General features: G+C 39.5%; 1 protein-coding gene across 8 annotated transcripts in view; it reads right to left on the minus strand.

Annotated features, from left to right (window-relative positions):
• The window catches only part of spag9b (sperm associated antigen 9b), a 49405-nt gene that overhangs the window by 19996 nt on the left and 3551 nt on the right, over positions 1 to 25858 (minus strand). For 5 of the 8 annotated variants that reach the window (XM_017723674.2, XM_017723675.2, XM_017723679.2 and 2 more), the window contains exons 2-5: positions 18524 to 18644; positions 15591 to 15661; positions 14541 to 14635; positions 8072 to 8222 (exon numbers count right to left, since the gene is read on the minus strand). In XM_017723674.2, the coding sequence (XP_017579163.2) occupies positions 8072 to 8222; positions 14541 to 14635; positions 15591 to 15661; positions 18524 to 18644 (438 nt within the window). Of the gene's footprint in view, positions 1 to 8071; positions 8223 to 10629; positions 11079 to 14540; positions 14636 to 15590; positions 15662 to 18523; positions 18645 to 25858 lie in introns of those variants that run through there. The other 3 variants (XM_017723680.2, XM_017723681.2, XM_017723682.2) reach the window with 3 other exon arrangements.

Here is a 25858-nt window from a genome sequence, read left to right on the forward strand (position 1 = left end):
AATATTACATTGCAGCCCTGTTGCATAGCTGCAGCCCTTACACACACACACACACACACACACACACACACACACACACACACACACACACACCTTCTAAGCTGCTTCTCACTCAGGGTTAGCCTTAGTGGATACATTAGTGAATCCTTGACATGACCTGCAAAGGACCACCTTATTTTGAGTATATTATGAAAGCTGACATTGTTATCCATCCCTCTCCATGGATCACCACCTTATCGTGGTGGAGTGGTTTGCATGCTTGAATGATCCTAGGAGCTATGTTGTCTGGAGCAAAAGCTCCTGGTAGGGTCTCCCAGGGCAAACTGGTCCTAGGTGACAGGCCAGACAAAGTGTGATCCATAATTACCCCTATGACAATAGAAAGAAAACAGGACTTGTGTACCCTGCCCGGATCAGGGTTACCGGGGCCCCACCCTGGAGCCAGGCCTGGGGGAGGGGCTCGCAAGCAAGCGTCTGGTGGCCAGGCATTTAACTCATGGTGCCCGGCCGGGCCCAGCCCGAAGGAGATACATGAGTCCCCCCTCCCATCGACCCACCACTGATGGGAGGGGCAGTAGTAGGGGTTCGGTGCTTTGTGGATCGGGCAGTGTCCGAAGGCATGGGCCCTGGCGTTCTGATCCTCGGTTGCTGAAACTGGCTTTTGAAACTTGGAATGTTACCTCACTGGCGGGGAAGGAGCCTGAGCTGGTGCACGAGGTTGAGAGATACGGGCTAGATATAGTCAGGCTTACCTCAACACACAGCATGGGCTCTGGGTCCAATCTCCTTGAGAGGGGCTGGACTTTATTCTTTTCTGGAGTTGCCCATGGTGAGAGGCGGCGGGCAGGTGTGGGCACTCATATAGCCCCTCGACTCGGCGCCTGTATGTTGGGGTTTCCTCCAGTGGACAAGAGGGTAGCTTCCGTACGCCTTCGGGTTAGGGAATGGGTCCTGACTGTTGTCTGTGCTTATGCACCAAACAGCAGTTCAGAGTACCCAGCCTTCCTAGAGTCCTTGGGAAGGGTGCTTGAAAGTGCTCCTCCTGGAGACGCTATTGTCCTACTGGGGGACTTCAATGCTCACGTGGGCAACGACAGTGAGACCTGGAGGGGTGTGATTGGGAGGAATGGCCTCTCTTATCTGAACCCGATTGCTGTTCAGTTTTTGGACTTCTGTGCAAACCACAGTTTGTCCATCACGAACACCATGTTTGAACACAAGGATGTCCATAAGTGCAGGAGAGCCCTTTCTGGGTCGGGGATAAGCTCTTGCCTCAAGTGGAGGAGCTTAAGTATCTCAGGGTCTTGTTCACGAGTGATGGTACAAGGGAGCAGGAGATTGACAGGCGGATTGGTGCTGGGTCAGCAGTGATGCGGGCTCTTTACCGGTCTGTTGTGGTAAAGAAAGAGCTGAGCCACAAGGCAAGGCTCTCGATTTACCAGTCGATCTACATTCCCACCCTCACCTATGGTCATGAGCTTTGGGTAATGACCAAAAGAACGAGATCGCGAATACAAGCGGCCGAAATGAGTTTCCTCCTCAGGGTGTCTGGACTCTCCCTTAGAGATAGGGTGAGAAGTTCGGTCATCCGGGAGGGACTCGGAGTAGAGCCGCTGCTTCTCCACATCGAGAGGAGCCAGTTGAGGTGGTTCGGGCATCTCGTTAGGATGCCTCCTGGACGCCTCCCTCGGGGGGGGGGAGACCCCGGGGAAGACCCAGGACACGCTGACATGACTATATCGCACAGCTGGCCTGGGAGCGCCTCGGAATCCCCCCAGGGAGCTAGTGGAAGTGGCTGGGGAAAGGGAGGTCTGGGCCTCATTGCTTAGGATGCTGCCCCTGCGACCCAAACCCCGGAGAAACGGAAGATGATGGATGGATGGATGGATGGATGGATGGATGGATGGATGGATGGATGGATGGATGGATGGATGGATGGACATTGCTATAACATTTAATGAACAATATATATTCTGCCATTCTAGAATGCACCATATGGTACAGTTTCTGTATCTCTGAGTGTCTTTCACCACCTTCTTTTCTCTTTCTCCAAGTCTCAAGCACACTAACCCAGTTTTCACCAGAGAGATGCCTGATGGGAGGCCATCACTTGTTTGCAACATGCTATCAAACCCATTCTTGTTGCCATGGCAGCGCCTACCCACCACTCTCAGCCTGGCATTTTTTTTTGCCAACCAACCTGAGGAAAAACTGACATTATTACAACGTGGCCTACTTTTCTCAATTTCAGAGCCAGCGTTCCAGGGAGAGATAAACAGACGGTATTGGAAACAGTAAATCTGTGAGAAATGTCGAGTCACAGGGGGCACAAAGCACACCCTGTGTCTCCTCAGTGGGAGTCTGCCTGAGGCCTGAGCAACATGAACACTTCTTTGTGTTAGTAAATCTAGGATGCTTCACTATGGGGATTAAAGCAACCAAACTCAAACCATCATTAAAAACGTCAGTAATTTAAACAGACTATACATTATGGATGCACCTTGCTAATTCAAATCACACTATGAATTATAGATGAAACCTCATGACTAATAAAAAGCATCAGATCATCTATATGAGCTGGATGGTTTTTAGCGAGCAACTGATAATGCCTAATTGTCAAGAAACATTAGAGCCCAGAATCTCTAACAACCTCATGCTATGAACTTGACTTTGTTCCTTGCTGGGGAAGACCTTGACACCCCCTCCGTCAGATGAGCCTGCCTGTCTACCGCACAGAAATTTGCCAAAAACGTATTTTCAAACTTTAAGACAAATAAGCGCTTTATACAGCTGAAGCCAGACCTACACCTAAAAAAAACCTGTCAAATAAACAACTACAAAAACAACTATGTTTTCAAACACAAAAGGACAAATATCTTCCAATGATTGGAGAACAAATCACTGTTAGCTAAAAAAAAAAAAAACTTGTGTAAGAGTAATTCAGTTTAGATCATATAGCAGCAAATACGTGAGCAATACAGAGGTGCATCGTATCATTTTAGTTCCTCCTTTGTCACCTTAGCCATCAATACCCAGCAGCCCTCAGTCTGCTACTGTAAGCATTACTGTTATAGTTTTGCTTCTAGGAGCTGAAAAATGATCTCTTCTCTGCATCAGCTTCTCTCATGAGTGAATCCTTAGAGTCCTCAAGGTCAGGCTATTCAAGGCCCTAAGCTATTGATAATGCCTCTAAATCAATCTGGACCTCTCCTATTCAATGTTATGGGAATCCAAGTACTTGAAGAGAACCAAAAATAGTAAAATAAAAACAGTAGGGCTTTCACTATTGCTTACATTAATAGCGCTCACTATTGCTTGTATTAGTAAAAAAGTAATCTAACAATACCCAAATGTTCCTGGTCACATATTAACACACACACACACACACACACACACACACACACACACACACACACACACACACAAATAAATATTTATATGGCAGGTATTATATACAGCTATAGCTCAATTCATTCTCTGAGGGTACAAATATTATCACTTCTGTTTTTCTTTTTTCTTCTTTTTCTTTTTTACATGCTATGTGTTTGTTTTTTTTCTCTCAGTTTCTACCATTTTTTTCTCCTTTATTCCCCCTTGTAATTTAAAAAATTTGTAATTTAAAATAAAAATTTGTCCTCCAAAGAGGGGGGGGGGGGCAAAAAAAATTGCAAAATAAATTTTAATAACAATAATTTTGACAATGAATAGTGCAATGAGTGAGATTTTTCTTCATTTCTTTCATATTTTTTTTGTGAAACTATTTTTGCATAGTATATTTTTAACTAAGCATGTGCACTTCTGGCTGATATGCGCATCTTTCATTCAATCCTGGATGATGAATGTGGCCATGTTTTATAGCATGTATTAGGCTATGTTTACACAGCAGGTAAAAGTGGCCCAAATCCCATCTTTTTCCTCATATGTGACAAAGATGTGTCATTTGTGTGTGAGTGTGAACAGCAAAAAAACGCACTGAATCTGATATTTTCAATTCCAAATTGAGAAAGTTCCATATGTGGTACTGAAATCCGATCCATATCCGATTTGTGGCAATGCGAAGCCTGAACAGCCAGAACGGAATTCATGCGACTTTTATGTCAGTCCAACTCAACATTCTTCATAATTTCGCGCTGCTGAGGCTTATAAACATTAAGTCTGATGTTTCTGTACAAAAAAATAGAAGAAACTCATCGCAACTGATTCCAACTGTCAACCACTGGAACTTCATAATTGCTCCTGTGATGCTGGCGAAGACGACACTGAAGCTCCAGGAGTGACAGGTGTTCACTGGCCGTCATGATTATTTGCCTCTGGACGAGCCGCCTAGTGAAACTCTGTTCTTTTGCGCATGCGGGTTGGTTTAGGAACTGATCTGTTCAGACTATTGTTGCATACAGATCACACTTAAAAGATAATGTGAACAGCCAAACAAAAATAATCAGATTCTGTGAGAAAATCAGATTCGGGCCACTTTTACCTGCTGTGTAAACGTAGCCTTAGTTTATTCCAATTGTATGCATTGCAGATTGCAGTTCCAGAGGCATATGCTGTTGCCATATGGCAACACATCACAAAGTCCCCCCCCCCCCCCCCCCCCCCCCCCCCCCCAAAAAAAAAGATATATATATATATATATATATATATATATATATATATATATATATATATATATATATATATATATATATATATATATGTATATATATGTATATGTATATATATATATATATAAAATTCATGCAGTAAGGTGTTAAGTAAACAAAAACAAAGCATATATAGCCCATCAAAGTTAAAATAAATTTAAAGCTAAATTTTCCTAAACTACTAGATTAGCTTTCACAAATACATTGCACATATGTTTTGTCAGTTTTTTGCACCTATCAGAAGTCTATAGTTAAATGTTGCAACTGTCTGGCCTCATAGCTTCTGCGAACATTTGCTTTTAGAATAAGGACACCCTACTACAACTCCATTTCCAAAATGTCAGGACACTGTGCAAAATGTAAATAAAAACAAAATCCACTGATGTGCAAATCATTTCAATCCCATATTTAATTAAATATAGCACAAAGACAACAATATTTGAAAAATATGAACCCATTCTGAATCTGATGCCAGCAACATATTCCAAAGAGGTTTTGACAGGGGAATGTTTACCATTTGCTGCTGTGTCGCATCACCTCTTCTTTAAACAATGTTCTGTAAATCTGACGGGACCAACTGCTGTAGCTTTGAAAGTGAAATGTTTTACCATTCTTGCTTGATAACCCCCTCCCTCACACACATACTCCACACACACAACTCTTTGATGCTCTACTTGCACTATCTGGAACATTGCTGCTACACTGTGCTTTCACCATTTTACTCGGGTTTTTCTACCTCAGTAACTGCTGTGTTTATGTATGTCATCTGACTGCGTGACTCACAGATTACAGCATGTTAATATCTCTGCACCTTATTCCACTACCTCATGTCCAGAATGAGTGCTGTGTCGGTGCTGCACTGTCCTGTCTGTTTACTGTGTCTAATGTCTGTTTAATTTATCATATTTATTGTTTCTAGTTTAATTTCTTGTTTGCACACGATGTCTGCATGTTCGCACTTTGTACTTTTTGTTCCTTGTTGCACCGTGTTGTTCCTTGAGGAACGTAATTTCACTCCACTGTGTACTTGTACACAGATGGAATGACAATAACCTTGACCTTGACCTTGATATAGGATTTCAGCTGCTGTAGTTTGGGATCTCCTTTGTCATGTTTTTTTGTTTCATAATGCACCAAACATTTTTAAATAGGTGATGAGTCTGGACTGCAGGCAGGCAGAGTCTCTACTACACTCTTATAGTACAGAGCCATGTTGCTGTATTACATGTAGAATGTGGTTTGTTATTGTCTTGCTGAAATAAGAAAGGCCTTCCCTGAAAAATATGCCATGGCAGGATATATTGCCAAAACCTGTATATACCATTCAGTATTAATGGTGCCTTCAGAGATGTCCAAGTCACCCATGCCATGTGCACTCTCATACCATCATGGATGCTATCGCTATCGCAAGTCCTTCCTTCCTGCTGCTGTGAGACTGTACAACCAGCACTGCTCCCAGTAGACCACACACACATACAATATACACACATACAGAATGTGAACATTCTTCATTGTGCAATATGTTCCTATGTTCCTAAGTGCAATACAGATTGCAATACAACTCTTATTTTAATTTATTTTATTATTATCCTTATTTTCCTGTAAATAGTCTAGAGATTTAGCTTTAATTTTTATTATTTATAATGTTGATAAGGTTTATACTGTTTCCCATTTCTATTACTGAGTGCCTTACTCCTGTTACTCTGCTGCTGCTGTAATACTGTGAATTCCCTGCTGTGGGACTAATAAAGGATGATCTTATCTTATCTTATCTTATCTTATATCTTATCTTATGCTGTGCACTCGTAACAAGTTGGGTGGTCTTTAGCCCAGATGATACAGTGTCCATGTTTTCTAATAAGAATTTCAAATGTTGATTCGTCGGACCACAGGAGACTTTCCACTTCACCTCAGTCCATCTTAAATGAGCTTGTGCCTAGATAAGGCGGCTGCATTTCAGGATCCTGTTTATATATGGTTTCTTCTTGAGTTTTAGAGATTTAACTTAAATTTGTGGATGCAGCAACACACTGTGTTCACAAACAATGGTTTTCAGAAGTGTTTCTGAGCCCATGCAGTGATTTCTATTACAGGATCATGTTTGTTTTTAATGCAGTGCCAAATGAAAGCATGAAGATCACAGCCAGCCAATACTGGTTCTCGGCCTTGTCCCTTGCGTACAGAGATTTCGGTGGATTCTCTGAATCTCTTAAATAGTATGTCCTGGAAATTATGAAAAAATAGCAAAGAACTTGTGGTTATGTTAAGAAATGTTATTATTGAATTGTTGAACTACTTGCTCACGCAGTGAACCACTCTCCATCTTTACTTCTGAAAGACTCAGCCTCTCTGGGCTGCTCTTTTATACTCAGGCATGTTACTGACCTGTTGCCAATTAACCACTGGGCTTTTTTTTTTTTTTAGCATTAAACAACAAGTTTTTTGTTGTCCTGTCCGATGTTTTTTTTATGTGTTGCTGGCATCAAATAAAAAATAAAAAAACAGCATATGTATTTCAAAAAACAAATGGATTTCTCAGTTTTAACATTTGATATGTTGCCTTTGTACCATTTTCTTTTTTTTTTTCCGGAAACAGTGTTGTACTCTCTAATCCCACTGTAGATCAGGTTGTACACTTACAGCAGTAAAGCACGCCACAGTGTATGAATGGTATACACTTCTTCAACAGTAACTGAACATGTATATGGATTATCCCTATGGTTGAGATCAGCCCCTGAATTACAGGGAGCCAGAAGCTCAAGCATGTAATCACAGAATAAGACTGTTGGCTTGGTGGTTCTCTGACTTATTTCCTCTCTTGAAAGAGAGGTTTGCTTGTGCAAGAAGAAGATGACAATGTATAAATACTTAATTGAAGTGAATATTCATGAGGAGCTCGCGGCACAGTCTTTGTGAGAGGCAGAAAATTCTAGAGGGGGAGGAGTGAAAAAGCAACATTCTGTTGCACAGCCTCCCAGTTACTCTCAGCCTCATTCGCTCTCTGTTTAAGCATGCAGGACAGAACAAGTGGAGCCTCTGCCTCAGAATAAGTTTCCTCTCTGCTGGCACACTGCTGTTTCCCAGTCCTTTAACACATGTTCTGCCCAGATCCTTTCAGAAAAGGAAGCGCTCTCAATACAAATGAGCCATGCCGTCATTGCTTTCTTTCCTGGGAGCCCATCTGATTTCCCAAAGGTTGAGGACAGCATACTTAGTGTGGTCCATCACTAATAGAACATCACTAATTAGACCATATTAAGTGAAAAAATACCACCTGAAAAGCAATGAAGCTTTTAAGAACACACTTTTCAGACAGGTTGTCTCAGTACAATCTTGGCTCATGGTGCAGTTGACAAGTGGTAGCTGCTGAGATATATACACAGATATATAACTACACAGAAACAGAAGAGAGAATGAGTTTTTCCCACCTTGAGGCTGGTGTTAGAGCGAGGGTGGCTCAGGTCATTGTATCTCCATGTGTCTGTCCCTGGAGTCTCCACATGCTCCCTCTGCAGGTCAGGGGTCATAACATCACCACCTGGCAACTGGAAGATTCCCAGAGACACAGGCCGCTCTTTCCTGGCACAACAGAAGCAAATAAATGTATATATAAATATTTTGATATAAATATTTTTTCAGATTTTTAAATATTGCTTTTCATTAAAGTAATACCTTTTCTTTTATGTTACTGTGTCCTTTTTATTTACTATACTAATTTCTTTTTAGTTAATTGACTATTTTATTGCTTTAAAGAACTCTGACATCAACAGTGACCAAAGTCACCAACTGATCTGTTTCTTAAACTTACAAACATCCTAGGCAGCTCCATGTCAGTGGCAATTAAACCTAATTTAAAGGTTTATTCACTTTCAACTTAATACTGTTGTGCAGAGGTGGGAGCTGGCTTTTGCACTCAACTTGTATCTTCCAAACTGTATTTCCACTGCTGCGTTTGTTCTGTGCCCAATACTGGTTGCCGTGGTGAAGTGGTAGCTCTATTCATTGCTGCCTGGACCCCAACATGCTGACTGCACATTCTGCAGGGCTAGGCTACATCCTAGCCAGATCAACCCACATGAGCCCCATCAGCCTAAGCTCACAAAAAAAAACAAAAAAACTGATGCAGTATGGCTGAAATGTGAGGCAGATGAAAGATTAAAATGATGACTTTCAGCCACTCTAAGCTTCTTTAGTTGACTAAACTCTACACAAGGCCAGAGCTCTACATGATGAAGTACAAATCAAAGCAGAAAGAAATAATAAACCACACACAATAAACACCAGTAAATAGACAGAAATAAAAAAGTATGTTAACTTAGTCAATTGACCCTTATTAGTCCCACAACGAGGAAGTTTCATTTCTGCATTTTGACCTATCTATGCAGTGAAACACCACATAGACACTAGTAAACACACACTAAGGGGCAGTGAGTACACCTGCCCAGAGCGTTGGGCAGCCCTATCCACAGCACCCAGGGAGCAGTTGGGAGTGAGGTGCCTTGCTCAAAGTCACTTTAGTTACGTACTGTCAGGGACTCTAACCGGTGACCTACCAGTCACAGAGCTGGTTCCCTAACCTCCAGCCCCAGGAAACACCTGATACCTATGATTACAAAGTGTGATGCGGTGAGCATGTCTTTCTTGATGACACATGGCGTGGCTTATATAAACAATGCAAAAGGAAAATTCCCATGTAACCTACTGCTCACTGAAGTTAAACTTTCAGGAATAGTTAGACTGTTACAAGTTTAACTTTTCTTGTACAAATATGCACAAATTTACATAGTTTCAACATATTTTCAAAAGTTGTACAAGCTTCCAAAAGCTTTCAAGACTCAATTCTTTAAACCAATTATGAAAAATTCAGTGTTTGTTTCCTTCATAGGTGCCTGGAGTAATCAGTGAGGTCTGTTGCAACTATCCTTAGCATCATTTTGTTTTTCCACAATCAACTGCATGTTCATACCATGGCCAGCTTAGCACAACCAATCAGTATGCAGGTACAGTATCAAAGAGATACAGGCACGCAAAGAGATATAGGCCTAAGTGCACAACAAAGCACTCTGTTTGGAAAAGAATGGGCAAATTCAAAAGCTGCTGGTAGGGAACAATAACCCTACAAAAAACAGTGAGCAGAGAGTCAGGCCACTGCAGGGTCACAAAAAACACCTCTAGCCCTGCGCTGGAACATATGTAGGGAAAAGTGGCTGAGTTTGTTGAGGTTGTTTACAGAACTTACAGAAAACAACACACTCAACACACTCAGTCCCATTAAAAGCACTGCTGTTGTTTACCACAGAAGGAAAAGCATTAGAGATCAGAAACTAAAAGACAACACAGGTGATCAAAGAATGGGGGAAATGCAGAGAAAAAAAACAAGCAGAAAAAGAGAAATTACAGTAATGTTGAGGGAAAGAGAAAGGAAAAGCAGGAAAGGAGATGGGGAAGATAAAAAAATAGCACCGGGATGGTTACTTCAACAATAAAAATAACCAATAAAATAAAAAAAAATTCTCTATGAGCTACAATTACTGGTTGGAAATCTGCATCATGATAATGCACGTTATAAACTGTCTGACTGTTCTCTCTTTACACATATACTTGTGATGGACACATCTACTTACATGCATTACCAGCTTGTTTCCTACTTTATCTTCCCCAGTAAAATACTGTGGAGTTTTAAAACTATGTATGGTTTGTTATTGTTCAACTAAATCCATTTTTTCAATCTGCCTTTTTTAAAACTCTGATTAATCATTAATCAGTTTGCCAATATAATAGACAGTGACAGCCAAAACAAGAAAATAGCAATTAAGCATAGAAAATACTAGAAGGGCTGATGATACTATAACTAGAAAAAGCCTTAAAGAAACAGTAGCATCAAGGGTGGGAATAAATAAGAAAATATTATAAATAGGACTACAGAAGAAACCCCCCAGATAGAAACACTGCTCTTCGGACACACTCTCTCCCCCTCTCTGCGTACCTGCTGATCCTGGGCAGCGAGTGTGTGATGGCGGGCAGGCCGTTGGAAACGGAGTAATGCACCAGCAGCAGAACGGACAGAGAGACCAGCACGGCTGAGTTGATGACCACTGCTCCCCCAACGAAGCCAAAAACAAAAAGCAGCATGCAGCCCGGACTCATGGTCGTTGTTACCGTGGGTTACGGGCTGCCCAGTGCCCCCCGACACGCCAAAACAATCCCATCAGCATCGGCAGCCCTGAGAATACACATCCGCGTGCGTGCTGCTCTGTGAGTGTGGCTCTGCAGCCTCTCAGCACTGTGACATCATCTGCTCTGACACACAAACACACGCGCAGCAAACCGGCTTTGCAGCAGCTGTCTCCCACAGCCCGCTGTGTTCACTTTCCCCCCTCCCTTTTTCTTTCGAGCACTGCCTTTCACCACTCAGCTACTGTCTCTCTGTCTCTCTGCAGTAGCATCAGGCTGATAGCTTATTCCATATGCTTCATCTCTGCTCTACCCACAGCTCCCTCAAACCCTATTGGCTGTGGCACAAGAGAAGGGGGGGGGGCTGTGGGCAAGTCTGCAGTGCTCTAGTGCTCATGGATTAAAAAAACTAACTACTATTACAAAAATGATTACAGAGACATACCCAATAATTTATATACAGTATATATGTTTTTAAACACATACCTCAGTTTGAGCGCAGACAAAACAAAACTCAGAACAGATGTTTAATTCTTGTGAGTAATGTGTGGTCTTAAAAAATAAATAAAAAGCTGTGTAATTCCATGCTGGAATTAACTCCTTACACTTTTAGACAAAAAGATACTAAACTGTCACTGGGGTGGTAGTCTAAAGGGCACGTCTTCAATACGTCAAAGGAGCCATAATCCACTTCAATTATATTTTTTTATTGTACTGACTGTCTTTATTTTATTGTTCTGTTTTAAAACAAAAAACACAAATATGTACCTTTACCTAAGAAAAACCTAAAGGACAAACTGGATCTTAAAACCACTGTTGTGCCTTTGAGGATACATTTACACTGTTTGTACCTTGACTAACAAAAAAGTACAGTGTACTGACAATCTACAGTAAGCACTGAATACAAAAATATCTCAGCACCTGTTTTGTAAAAAAAAAAAAAAACCTGAAATTGAGAAAGGACATAAACTCTTTTCATAAAACTTAAAAGTGTAATTTGAAGCCCTTTCATTTAACATTCACAGTGAAAATAATCCCTTAATCCTCTCACTTAACAGACAGACCCTCCCAACGGTTGTGCCTCTCCGCAAATACCAAAAAGAGATTTATAACCATAGCCTCTGGGTACAAGCCCCCTAGTGGTGTAGACATTGGCGTCTTCACTTTAAGAAAACGCTTTTAACTTAGAAAATCACATGTTCTAGCAGTCACAATTCAAAGGGCCTCACTCTGGTTAAACAAATGCATCAAAGAGAAACAGTGGTAGTACAGGCAGTCTCAGTTGCAGACCCACAATATTGTCTCATCCTCTGCTGCTGGTGGTAGACGCAGCATGGCAGTTTACAAACAAGCGTGGACATACGTTCAGACAGGAATTTAAATAAAAATTCAAATCTTGCCTTTGTTCTCTATAGCTTATCTAAATCTACAGTTATGGCCTGTACACAAACACACTGGGCAGTAAAATGGATCAATATGTGTCATAGCAAAGTTCTGTGTGTCACCCTGTTTACTATCACTGTATAAAACAAGCGCCATGCAAAAAAGCCATTTGTGATACTATTTGTGAAAATAAAAATCTACAAATTTCCAGCTTTTTTTCTTCATCATGTTCTTTACATAAATGCAACAATTGAGATATCATGTTATTAGCTTTTTGCACTGCCATTACTTTTGAACGGACCACATTAGGCCTCCCCTGCCCCTTCAATATGTTAAATGCACCAATTAAACAGTAATTGTGCACTACACTGTACAGAAGTGTGTTCTCTGGAGAGGATGTATTCTTTTCACAGGTAATTTGACCATGGGTGCCCCAACGTTTGCATATAAGTGTATATTCTCATGCTCAACATGATAATTCATGACAAAAATCTACAATTTTCCAGCTTTCCAGTTAAAAACAGGCACAAAGATTTATAGATTGTGTTAGCAAGAAGAGTACAATAAAAGGTATTTTTTCTTTTCACAGCTGAGCTGTATCTTGTGTGAAAATTTCAGGATGAAGAGACCAACAGAAATGCTCCAGAATCGCTTGAAATATCTTATAGTAAAATTAAAGAACATTTTGCTCTCTCCTGTAAAGTTGCCATTTTGTAGGTACTTGTTTTTTTTTTCTTTCAGACAGTGACAATATAAGACAATATAAACCTGCAAACACAACATGCATGTGCCAAAAAGAACATCTGCCACAAATTAAACAGGAATGAAAGACAAACATGGCTCTGTTGTGATGATTTCACTGCTGTGTCAGTTGTCTCCTGGTTTAGCACTGCCACTCTATTGTTGAGCTGCTATGTGAGCTGCTCCACTGCCCTTCACTTCATTACCATCAACCAGTGGATTTTCTAAATCTGCCACTGCCTCTGCTCTCCCTCTCTCTCTCTCTCTCTAGCTAACACATACTTGACTGGGAGAGATGCTGCTGACCTACATTTGGAGTAGTGTGCAGCAGCAGTATGTGTCTTTGCCTATGCGTGTAATCTACAAGTCATTTCGGCACAGACCAAGCCTGAAGAGCAATTCACATCAATGTACCAAGTTACAGCTGACTGATACAATTAAACTGTGATGAAATTATAGTAGGTTTTATACAGAGCATGGCACTATAAGCATGAGAAAGACAAATATGCAGCCAAAACATGTTTGTCACAGTTTGATTTAGGCCTAATGGAGGCTATTTTAGTACCCTGTCTGCCTCACAAATAAGCAACTGGAAAAAAGAGGAGTATGGTTTATTTAAAAGAATGCAGGTAACAGAGGAGAGAGAATTTTTCAGTGGAGAAGCACCAATAAGAAACTGTAAAACAGAAGAAGTGTAGCAAAAGTAAGGCAGGCCAAAACTGTGAACAAGCTGGCTGCTGCCTCATATCTTTCGGCTCTACAGAAAGCTGTAGTAATGAATTTTCAAATGAATTAAATTAGCAGCATTTAAAGTTTTAATGTGTCTCTCCTTTGCTGTATCTCTCTCTGATGAAACATGCCTCACATGAGCTGATCCTGATTATATAAAGGGGAACACCAATTTCTCAACAATTCCATTGTTGTGATGTAAACAAAGTCATTTAAATTTGTTTGACGTAAAAATGCTCTGTTCTAGAGAAACTTACAGACTCAGATTTCTTTACAGTGGTGGTGATAGGAACCAGGTGTTGCCATTTCTACAGCCCAAATATAGCCATTTTATTAATCTAAAGCCACCAGTGAACCTACACATGCTTTCTGAGATTTATATATGTAATGTGCATAATTGTAAAATAGTGATTAATCTGGGAAAAAAAAGAATTTTTGGAGGGCCTATTCTGCCTTTGAGCACCCTGCACATACCCCTTGTACCCCATTTCACGTGGTAACTTTTTGGGAGGGAGCTTTTAGAGGCAATAAACTCTTCAGGCGCCTGGTTCTTATTACCACTATGAACCATTCTGACTCTGTATGTAAGATAGCTAATTTGCCCACTTTAGGCTTATCCTCTGATAGCTGCTTGTAAAGACTAAACAGATGAAATCAAAAACTGCAATTTAAAAAAACTGCCAGCTAAAATTTCATGATCGTGAAATACCTAGCAATTTCAGAACATAACTAGACATGTGTCAGAGTGCAAGCAAGCAAAAATGTGACATCAAGTTACTGGTGAAAATTGTAAATCTGATCATCACAACTGTAAATATCATCAACACTATATACCTGACTGTAAACAAGCCCGTTTGAGGTGAGACTCACCTTTGTTTGCTCAAAGTTCCAGTGTCTGTGGCTTCCCCACCTGCATGTTGCTGCGTTTTGGCACGCTCCAAATGTTCCATGTAACTGTGAATCATCTGTTAAAGTCAAAATGATTATCAGTGAGCAGTCAGACGAGCTGTGATGTGTCCATCCTGAGCCTTCCTTATTTAGATAGAGTGTGAGAAGAAAAAGCATTTTAACTAATTAAACAGTTTAAGGTGAAATCAATGCATAATTCAATTATGATCAAGATGTAAACGAAGTCAGTCAGAGAGGCTTGATAAGAAATGTGCCATTCTATTGAAACTAACTGAACTATCCACAGCAGTTGTGATAGGGACCAGATATTTAATGCGTCAGAGGCATTTACACCACCAACGCCTCCAAAAGCTCCCACACATTACACACATTTATGCTTTATGATAAGATTTGGGGCTTTTAAAAAAGCTATTCATGTAGGACGAGTATGTGTAAGGCATTTTTGGGCATAATAGTCCCCAAAGAATATATCTTCAAATTTTCTACTATTTTAACCTTCACACATTAACGCTGCTTCTAAAAACTCAGAAGACATACGCATGTTCATAGATTGATCAGGAAATCAAATAAAATGTCAGTATTTGTGCTGTAGACATCAGCTGGGTCCACTGGTTCCTACACCACTATTGTAAAAAAAAAATCTCAAAGATTGAAAATGTAGTTATGTTCAACAATTACCACAACCCTTTTACTCTTTTTCACAATCCATTAAAGAAAGGCTTCAGTTAATGCATTTCATTCAAAAAATGTTCATTTTGTGTGCTATAAAACTTAATATCAGATATTCTCACTGACTGTTCTCATTATTTATTATTGCTCATTACTGCTGCTGAGCAACGTGTAAGGACAAAGTACTGAGAATTATTATTATACACGTTTTTCTTTTATAAACACCCACATCCACACACAGATGCATGCACATCTGCGCGCACACACACACACACACACGCACACACACACACACACACACACACACACACACACACACACACACACACACACACACCTTACCTCAGTATGTCTTTGATGGAGGGCGTTGTACTCTTTCTTCAATTCTGCTTCTCGCTCCTCTAATCTTCCAACTGAATAATAAACAAAAACAATTTCTCATTATTTGTCTACCAATAAACACATTATGTGAATCTGTTCATCCAAAATGCTTTTTTCTTTTTTCTCAGATTTTATTTATTTTAGAGTTGTGACTCCTTTCAAAGTGATTTATCAGTGGTGATCAAAACATCAAGACATATGCTGTGAACTACAATAATGAAAATAGTCCACTAGGGGTCTCTGCAGCAACACAAATCACAGTGCAGTCATTTATTAACTGTCAATTAACTCTCTAACTACGAAGAATGCCTCCAAATGGGTCATAAGACAGGAGAGGGATATTATCCCATTATTAACCCATTCATGAACTGGCAGATTCAAAATATGCTTAGGACAGTTCTACCATTGGACTGTCCATAAACTGATACTGGAAATTACACTGTTATATGTGCTCTGTGTACAGATTGTACACACAAGCCTACATTGTGGGAGCTAATAACAGGGCATTTGCAATGACCCTATCCTAGCAGTATGAGAACACATTATGTCAATAGACTGTTGCTGTGTACACCAGACAACTATGTCCACACATATAGAAAACACCAAGCATTTTTGGAATGTTATTCAAGGAAACAACTGACAAGAGTTCAGTTTGCTGTTCACTCACGTTTTCTCCTTAAAAACATAGTAGACAAGGCTTAAATGGGAGCATTTCTCAACTACTCTCTCTCACTTCAAGCACACTGAGGTCAAATAACGAGCATTTCACCCTGAGGACCGTTTAGTATCAAATCAGTCCAAAGAAATCCACTGAACTGCTTTTAATTACATCTGACAAGAGCAGCAAAACAGGGGGACTAGGAGAAAGAGAGGGGAAAGAAACAATAGTTTAACAACAGTAGAGTCTTTAATTGTGTTGTCACATTTGACCACATTTCTCTCAGTTTATGCTAAAAGTGTAAAAAACAAAGCGAAAGAGGGAGACAGATTAGAGGTGGGTGACACGGCACAAATTTAACATTGCGATACTTCAAGACATTTTACTACGCACAATATTCCATTACATTTATTTTTTTCAGACATCTGATCACTTGGAACAGAGAAGAACCAGTAGTGCTAGAATTTAATAATAATTTTTTTAAAAAACTATCAAAAATTGTGAACGCAGTGACTTATTAAATTTTTAGCCTACTGTGTTGCACTAAATCTAATGAAACAGGAATCATTTTACTCTCTTTATAACAAAATATGCTGTTGGTCAGTGTTCTACAAGTACTGACGATATGAACAATATGTTCAGAAAAGCATACTGTACTGCATTGTGACATTATTTACATTATTTATCATGATAACAATATATGCTGTCTATTGCCCAGCCTTAATAAGAGCAAAAGATTAAACTTCGATTAATTTGAGCAAGCACATCAATTAGGGGCAGGATTAGGAATACATGCAAGAGGGGGCAAACAGTTAGCTCCAAAAGACAAGACTTACTAAAAATGTATTATCCAGCTAAACACAGTTGTGTTCTTGGGAAGATCACAGCACACCTACAATGATGTACCATATAGAACCCAGACATCTGCAATAAGGCAGACAACTGTTTCTTCTATTTACTTCATATACATATTACGACTGGCCCTTTCTATCAGTACTACATTCCATGGTCCATACAAGGAAGACCTCTCAGCGCATTACTGCAGATTTTTAGTGTGTGTGTAGTGTGTGAATACCAAATATTGTAAAATGTGCCTCATCGAACCAGATAAAACAATCAGTTTTCCAGATATTTTGATGGGTCGCATACTCTTAGGCTTGCCAGTTAAGAAATAATCATCAGCAAATGATGACCGTCTATTGGTCAAAAGAATTTACCACAATTTGCATCCATAGCTGGAACCTAATAGCAGTCATGACAGTAGATGTCAGAAAAGAAAACTGAGATAGAAGAGCCCATACTATGTCTACAAGTCCATACCAGGTAAAACTAAGGAGAACTGTTAATGTGATGTGGTTAAAGACTGATCTGCATTATAAGATTTACATTTGTTGGATTATGTGATTCATCCAAGCAACTGTGAACAGTGCTCAAAACACACAACATTTGGTGATTAATTGAATTAGTTAATTAGATTAGTGATTAGTTAGATGCCTATTTAGATACGGCAGTCTTCTGCAATATCATATTGTGAAGAGCAATACTGCCATAATGATTCACAATTACTCTAAAGGCCTCATCTACCCTGATGTACCCTGAAACAGTAAAATTAAACAGTCTTCCAAAAATGGTCTAGTAATGAGACACAAAGGTGATTAAAGACATGCCTTGAAGGCAAGAACTACAAGAGTTTTGGAACAGTGGGTCACTGGAACATCAAAACAGCTGTACTTTATCAAACACATTTAACATATACATTTCAACTCATGAGAAATGTTTTCATGTGTAGAGAACATTTAAAGAATTGAGTAAATGGATGGATGTATCATTTGCTCAGAGCAGTCACGTAATGCGCCGCCCACCTAGACTGCAGCTTAGCAGTAAACACAGTCATCCACCCATCATGTGGGGGAGTTCAGCAGCCCTGCAGGTATTTATCCAATTCAGCCGCACTCAGCCAGCACACAACACCGGACTGGGATCATTCAGCAATGTGAATTAACTAAAGTGTTAAATCAAGGGACTAAATAAAACCAAGGGTATGAATTCTAAAGCAAAAGTATCTTAACATACACAGCAACATAAAAAAGAACAGTAAACAGCCCATCAGAAATCAAAAAGATATCTTAATTTTACATTCAGCATCCAGTATTCAAGATGAGTGTCAACAGGTCAAAGGTTCAGAGTCACTGTCTTAGGTGACCGGTGAAACGTGGCTGTGAAGTGAAATACTCACTCTGGTCTGCATAGTTCTTGGTCTTGAGCTCCAGCTGTCTGGTCTGGGCCTCCAGCAGAACCACCCTGCTTTGCAGCTCTTTTCTCTCTTGTTCCTGTGAGTCTTCATATTCAATATATCTCTATATGAACAAAACAGCACAGCGTATCTTCAGTTTCAACACTCAATACTAGGCATGTCAAATCTATCTGACCAACCTCACAAAGATCCCACTAGATTACAAATACTCAGGAAACATTTTTCACACCAACTTGATTTGATTACTTTTGCATGATTCAAGATTATGATTAAAAATGCAGTGAACACACAAAGTCACTAGAAGAAGCATTAACACAGTAGCACAACATAGACAACAACTGCATTTCAATGTTTGAAAATAGCCCAAGAACAGAGGAAATTATTGGGTACAACGTTAAAAAAGACTACCTTGATAAAGTGTTCATGAATGGTTTAAATAATAGTTTATTAATAATTAATAATTAGGTTATAAAATCAATAATAACACAAAGAAAAGGGGCAACAGTGACCAGTTGCTTGGCAAATACGTTTGAAGGTGATTTGAAGGTATGACCTGCTCAATTAGATTAACAAACAGCTATTCAACATGTTTAAAGGACTAAATAAATTGAATAAAACAAGAAATGCTGTGTGTTCAATTTAAATGGGATGCTTTGTCCTTTTTAAATGTGCAGGAATATTTCTGTTTCTGTATAATGACTCGGTTTGGCTTAAAGGAAGAAAAAAAAAAGTACATAAAACCTTGTCCAAGATGCTTGTGTCCAAGGGCCTTGCAGGACAATGTCAATCTACCGAGGGCATGAATCTATGAAGATGATGCACTGGTTACCAAACTTTTTGAGCCTTTTCTTTAAACTAACAGCTAAAACTGACCTACACTAACCACCTACACTCATTCCCTTATTCAAAAACAACTCAATCTTTCTTTTCTCTCACTCGGCATCACAAACACAATCCTTATGTTTGCATCTAACATCTATTATTGTCTTTTTACTTGTTTTCTCCCCTACATCTACACTGACCAATGTGTTTGTATCAGCTGAAATACTAAAATTAAGAAAAATTATGGAACATGGAGTTTACACCAGACTTTTTCAATGAAAGAGCAGGTGTGGTTAATCAGTGTCTCTCATGTTATGTACTCTCAGTGCCGCCTAAGAATAATAAAAAAGCACTAATTTGCAGCGAAAACAACAGGGGTTGCAGCTAGTATTCCACTCTCAAACCAGGAGAATCAGCTACCAACCAATAATTTTGAGACCTTGTAATCCAGTTTTGGTCCAATACCTTTAAACAGTAGAAGTAGAGTAAATTTTTTAAAACAACTTGCCTCTTATTTAGGACCGCAAAATGTGTGAATGAGGAAAAAAAACAACATATACATACATGGTGACTAATCATGAAGTAACAGTCTCTCTCAGTCAGAATGACATCTGTGGTGGTGTGGGTTTAGCTGAATGCTAACAGCTGCCTGTGGACTTCACCATGGCTGCGTCAGGTTTCAGAATGAGTCAGCGCAGGCGTTAGCCTGATATATTCATGCCTGCTTTCTGGCCAAACCAACACTTGGGCGTCAGCAGTCAAAGGTAAATCAGAAGCCACAGAGAGGCTGTAGTCAAGATTTTCGCTTGGCTAATACACCATGTCCTCACATCTACTGTTAGATATCAGCCAATCCCACCTGCTTTACAGGTAGTGTGCCAACAGTGTGGCAGCTACTTTATACTTGATCCTGTGCAAATCTAGACACCTTTGGTGCAATGAAGGAACAATTTTACTAAGGGCAACTAAGCACAGATTAATAATAACCATTAGCAGATGGTTCTGACTACAAATGGGCTAATTAAGCACTGTAAATCACAATGGTTTGAGGAAAATGCTGTGTTTTACCAGAGCCAGCAAAAACTTACTTTAAAAAGATGCCCTGATCTGAGTACGTGGCATTCATGAATCATCAAAAAACCCTTATATAAAATGCTGCCTAAAACAACTGTACAGTGATGTCAGTCTATCCAAACCCTGCATTAAAATGCTAAAAAAAGTGACAACGCTTACCTGCCCTTCTCACGTTCTCACTATTTTACATAAAACCCTGCAGGTGGCCCAGGCTTTATTGAGGGTGTAACATATTCTCGGCCCATGATTTGATTCGATTCTGGATACTGGGTTCATGATATTGACATTCTCACAATATTTTGAAAAAAAATTGATTGAATAAAAATGATAACTGTATCCATGCTGTTGCACATTTGACTCATGAAAGGGCTGGTGTGAGCTGTTGACTGTCGCTGGTTATTTGCAAGCTAGGTGCTCAAACAAAACAGCTGCATTAAATTCCAGAACTAATAGAATGACTACTAGCCATGATGCACATATCCACATTACACAGGGTCACATTTCTTTCACAATGTCAAGGTGATTCAAACCACTATCTGTGCATACACAGGACTGTAAACAGTTTGCATTTCCAGCCAGCCAAACTTTCACTCAAACAAGTCATTTGTTGGTCTCTGGGTTAAGAAGCCAGACTTAGTTGATTGACATGATTAAATGTGTCTGGATACATTGTGGTTTCATCACGGATTTGACTGATTCCAAACAGTACATTGGCAACAATATCAGCAGTAAATAAAGCAATTAACACACTGCAGAGTGACAGTACACATATTCTGAATTGTACAGGATCAAAACCAAAAGCGAGTAACATTCACTCCCAACACTTATTATTTTTGGCAGATTTATGTAATGATTTTCTTATAATATGTGAATATTGTCAACCAGCCAACGATATACACATAAATGCATAAATAAAGTAATCTGAAAGCATCTGAACAACCGTTCTTCTCCACAAGGTACATCCTGATACCATCACAGTAGGGCAGCTGATTCAGGCATTATCATCACCTGAAAATCAGAGCCAAGACAATCTCAACAAAGTAATAATAAGCGCATTCTACAGTTTATTCAGTTTAGTTAATGATAGAAGGCTTTTCTTGCCATGAGCAATGCTACTTCAAAGCAGTGTGACGCACATTAAGCATCTGTGTGATGCGTCTTATGATCATGAAGCTCATAGTCACTCATATCCACAAGCAGAGGCTCTGTGGCCCTTATGCCTTTGGCTACTACAACACAGTACTGATTCTGTGCCATATGTAGATCACAGCAGGGGAAAAGAAATCACACAAATAAGCGATCAAAAAACACTAATAACTTTCACAAATCAATTCAAAAACAGAATCTGTCATGGCAGAATTGGCACGTGATACTCCCTTGGAGTATTTTACTGTATAGCAGCTGCGAAATTCTCTGAGTGAGTGGGCAGAAACAGATTTCATAAGTTTTTAACCACAGATCATATGCTGAAATTAGAGCCTTCAGCTTCCAGTGCTATGTATTTTCACATGTGTGTCATGGTGCAGCAGCACAGTGTGTCTGAATTTGTTCCCTTGGTGTAGAAGATTAATGAGCAAGACTGGTCATGAAAGGCACTGACTTAGTACTGTAGCAATTAACTGTACAAAAATCTAATAAGAGCATTACCACTGTGTGAGGCCATGTGGTGGGGTCTTATTCTTAAAGACATGTGCCGAGATTTAAAGTACCAATCAGTACAGCTAAAACAGAGCCTCACTTACCAAAGGATTAGGTCACACAAGGTCACACAGTTTACAGACAGATCACATGGTAAAAGTACTGTACATTTTAGAAGAGCCAATGGTATTAATCATAAGCTTTTTCTCTTAAAATTGGCCTACAGGTTATACATGGTATTAAGGAAAAGTCTTGCTGCCATTCTAGTACTAAAAATTGGCCTGCAAGTTACAGATGACACAGATAGACAGATATACAAATCTACAACGGCCAGTGGTTTATAACGTATGTATATTGTATTTAAAATGAACATCAGCTTATTTTATTTAAGACTATTTTTCATACAGTTGCCATTATATTTATCCAATGGAACATTTGTGATGCCAGACAGACCAGCTCAGCAGGAGGGGGGGGGGGGGGGGGGGGGGGGGCGACCATCATGGTCACCACACCATGACATTAGCCAATCGCAGTGGTTAAAATTACAATGTTATTTGATGCAATTAGTTCTGTCGTCAGCTAAACGCTTTTAGTAAAGAGAAGTATAACGCAAGGAAAATGGTCAATCGGGCCACAAGCTCTGCATTTTTAGTGGCCAAAACGTGAAATTTTGTGGTCACAAGTACCGAACAGTAGGCTACGTTTACCCTTGAAATGGTATTAACCAAAAGCCTTGCTATTGCTACAATAAAATAAAAGCGGCCTGCAACTGATATTGATTAAAATCTTTGCTGTCATTATAGCACTAAAACAGTATTAACTGGCCTACAAGTTGTAGAAATGACTGGATGGCTGGATATTGGACATAACACACATACTATTTCATGTGCTTGTTCATTTAAAACACTTTGCAAACCAGAGCACTGCAATCACACTGCAGAAAGACTAAAAATCAGGTTGTCATCTCAAACCACAAACCTGAGTAATGGCTACATGATTAACAGCTTCTGCTATAATTAAGTAACTGTGAAAATGAATCTTCCTCAAACTCCAGCCTCTCACTGGATTTTTCACCTCTGTCAGTGTCCGTGAGTGTCTTGTGAATGTGTATGTGCTTCTTCTTCATCATCCCTCTGTTGCTCATCATATGATCTGGAGGACAGCGCTCATATGACAGCACTGCAGAGGAAGATCGGCTGGCTTATGGCTCCCTCTCACACATAATGCCCTCATTGTGCCCCCACACATACAGAGGCTGCACTGTACCGCTACTCTATTGATAGAGCTCACTTCAAGTGAACTGGATCTTCACTTGGCTTGGTTTAGGGGCTCAGAGCCACAGCTTATAACCACCACAGCAGAAGGATACGGACAGAATCAAATTCAAACTACAGCTTACTTCTTTAGAACTCTTATCACCTAGATGGAGGTTTTGTATGTGAAATCAACCCAGACAATGACAGACAGAACTATTTTAGCCTTTCTGTACTAATACTTGGACCAAAATACACTTTATTATTGATAAATTGTGAGAGGAACCAACAATTCTGCAGGTACTTACAAGTATATTGCATTGTACGTAAATAAAAATTGAATGCCTTTTTCATTCGAGTTGCAACAGCAATTAAAAAAATACCTTTATTCCAAACAAGCAGCAAATTTGGTGTCAACCATCACTGAATTTGCACATCCACATGTATTCACATTTACACCATAGGTGTTACAACCTGTGGACAAATAAATCCAGTGACATTACACGGTTACATATTAAAGACCATACAGAAGAAAATAACACTTAAGGCATTCATTTTAATCAATAACATTAAAGTCTTTCACACCGTTTGGAGATCCACAGATATCCCAATATCAGCAACATCTCAATCAATATCAGCATTTAATATCAGAGAATAAAACTGACATCTACTTCTTTCAAGTGAAAACAGGCCATAGGTAATGCAAGACATGTGACTTGTGCATCAAGTTAATGCGGTTGATACCGTTTATCAATATATTTCATTGTGGTGCATTTATCCAATTAGTGCTGGACAATGACAATATGTATCATTAACACGATAAACTACATTACGACATGAGACAATGTGCTTTCCTGAGCATATTGTGGACACAGTCAGTACTTAATAACACTTCCAAACTGCATAATTAGCTGAGTTTAGTGCAGAACACAATGCATAATGTTAAATACACATTGTTGTTTTAAAAGTTTTTGATAGTATGCTTTAAATGTGGCACTATTTTTCAGCTCCAACACATCAGATGTCAGTAAAAATAAATGTTGTGAGATACTGTGTACTAAGAAAACTTGATTTTCTTGAATTCTTACAGTGAAAATAAGTAATTCTGTCAACTGGATTTTTGGTGTTTCACTTTGATTGTGAAGGCTTTGGACTAAGCAATAATTTCCTGTTGCAGATTAGCGTCTACAGCTGTGTGACTTTTTCCCCAGTACGTTAATGATACTTTTTTTCAACAAATGTATGGTTTGCAACTTCCTAGTAGGACTGCAAATATCTGACCTCAATCGACTGGAGCAATATATGGGCGAATGAGCGATGAAATTGGATATTATTGTTAATGGACAAGTAACAATAGCAACGTGTAAAAACGATAATCAACATTTTGGACTAAGAAGTGAGAGAGAATGGGGGGTGGGGGCATATAACTGATAATTATAAATCTTTAACCAGAAAATGTAATTCTACTTATTTTTGGATATCGTCCAGGTCCAGTAACAATACAGTAACGCAATAACCCCTGTATTTGTTGCACACTGACATAAAAGGTTACATCAGGGTTAGAAATTAATTTTAACTGTTGGAGCTAGGCCTAGATATTCAAAAAGAGGATCAATAGATTAAGAGCTCACACGGGAAGCTAAAAGCTTCCTGTTAGCATCAACATCAAACTATATTGGAATCAGAAAAACTGCCACCTCACAGACAGACACACTGACACAATGTTACCAGATTGTGTAATAAACAAATGAAAGACATCAATTCTTGAGTTCAGCAACACATGCTGAGGATTCCATCGATCATTCCAAAGAATGACTCCAGAGAGCTTGTAACATATCTTCAGGAAAACAGAAGGAAAAAGGCAGTCTAAGAAATATCCAGACTGAAAAAGGGGCTAAGGAAGTTCTTTTCCCGGTACATTCCCGGCCCTTCCCTGACGTTTCCTCTCAGTGTCTAAAGACTCAAGCAGGGACTTTTAACAGTTGGCATAGATGTGTGGTATTATAAATTGCCTAGAACAACAAAGATTGGCATGACATTATGCACAAAGAGCCAGAATTACAACCCTAATCTTTTGAGCATTAAGTGATCAAATATTTAGCATCTTGCCAAGGGGTATCAGAGTCATGTACAGGCCCTTTTAGAATGACACAGCAAACTTTTAACTGTTATCTTTGATCGACACTGAGAACATTCCTACAAACTATAACAGTTGAACTAAGAACTAAACACTAAATACATAGATTCATATCAGAATTACAGCTTCTATGTTCCTTCTCCTATGCTGTCCTACTCCAGGAAGCACAAAGAACATAATGGGTTAAATGTATAATAACACCCTGGGGTCATGGGGCACCCTTTAGGATTTCACACAAAAGTGTGCTTGTCCTACAGTTAAGTGCTAACTCACCAAGTTGTAACCACGCTGTCACATTTACACCTTTTACTACATGTCAAGTGGGATTAAAAATCTGAAGACATAACCATTCATTTCCAGTCAAAACAGCCATTAAAAACAAGGTATTCCATT

Source organism: Pygocentrus nattereri, chromosome 13, assembly GCF_015220715.1.
Source record: "Pygocentrus nattereri isolate fPygNat1 chromosome 13, fPygNat1.pri, whole genome shotgun sequence".
NCBI lineage: Eukaryota > Metazoa > Chordata > Actinopteri > Characiformes > Serrasalmidae > Pygocentrus > Pygocentrus nattereri.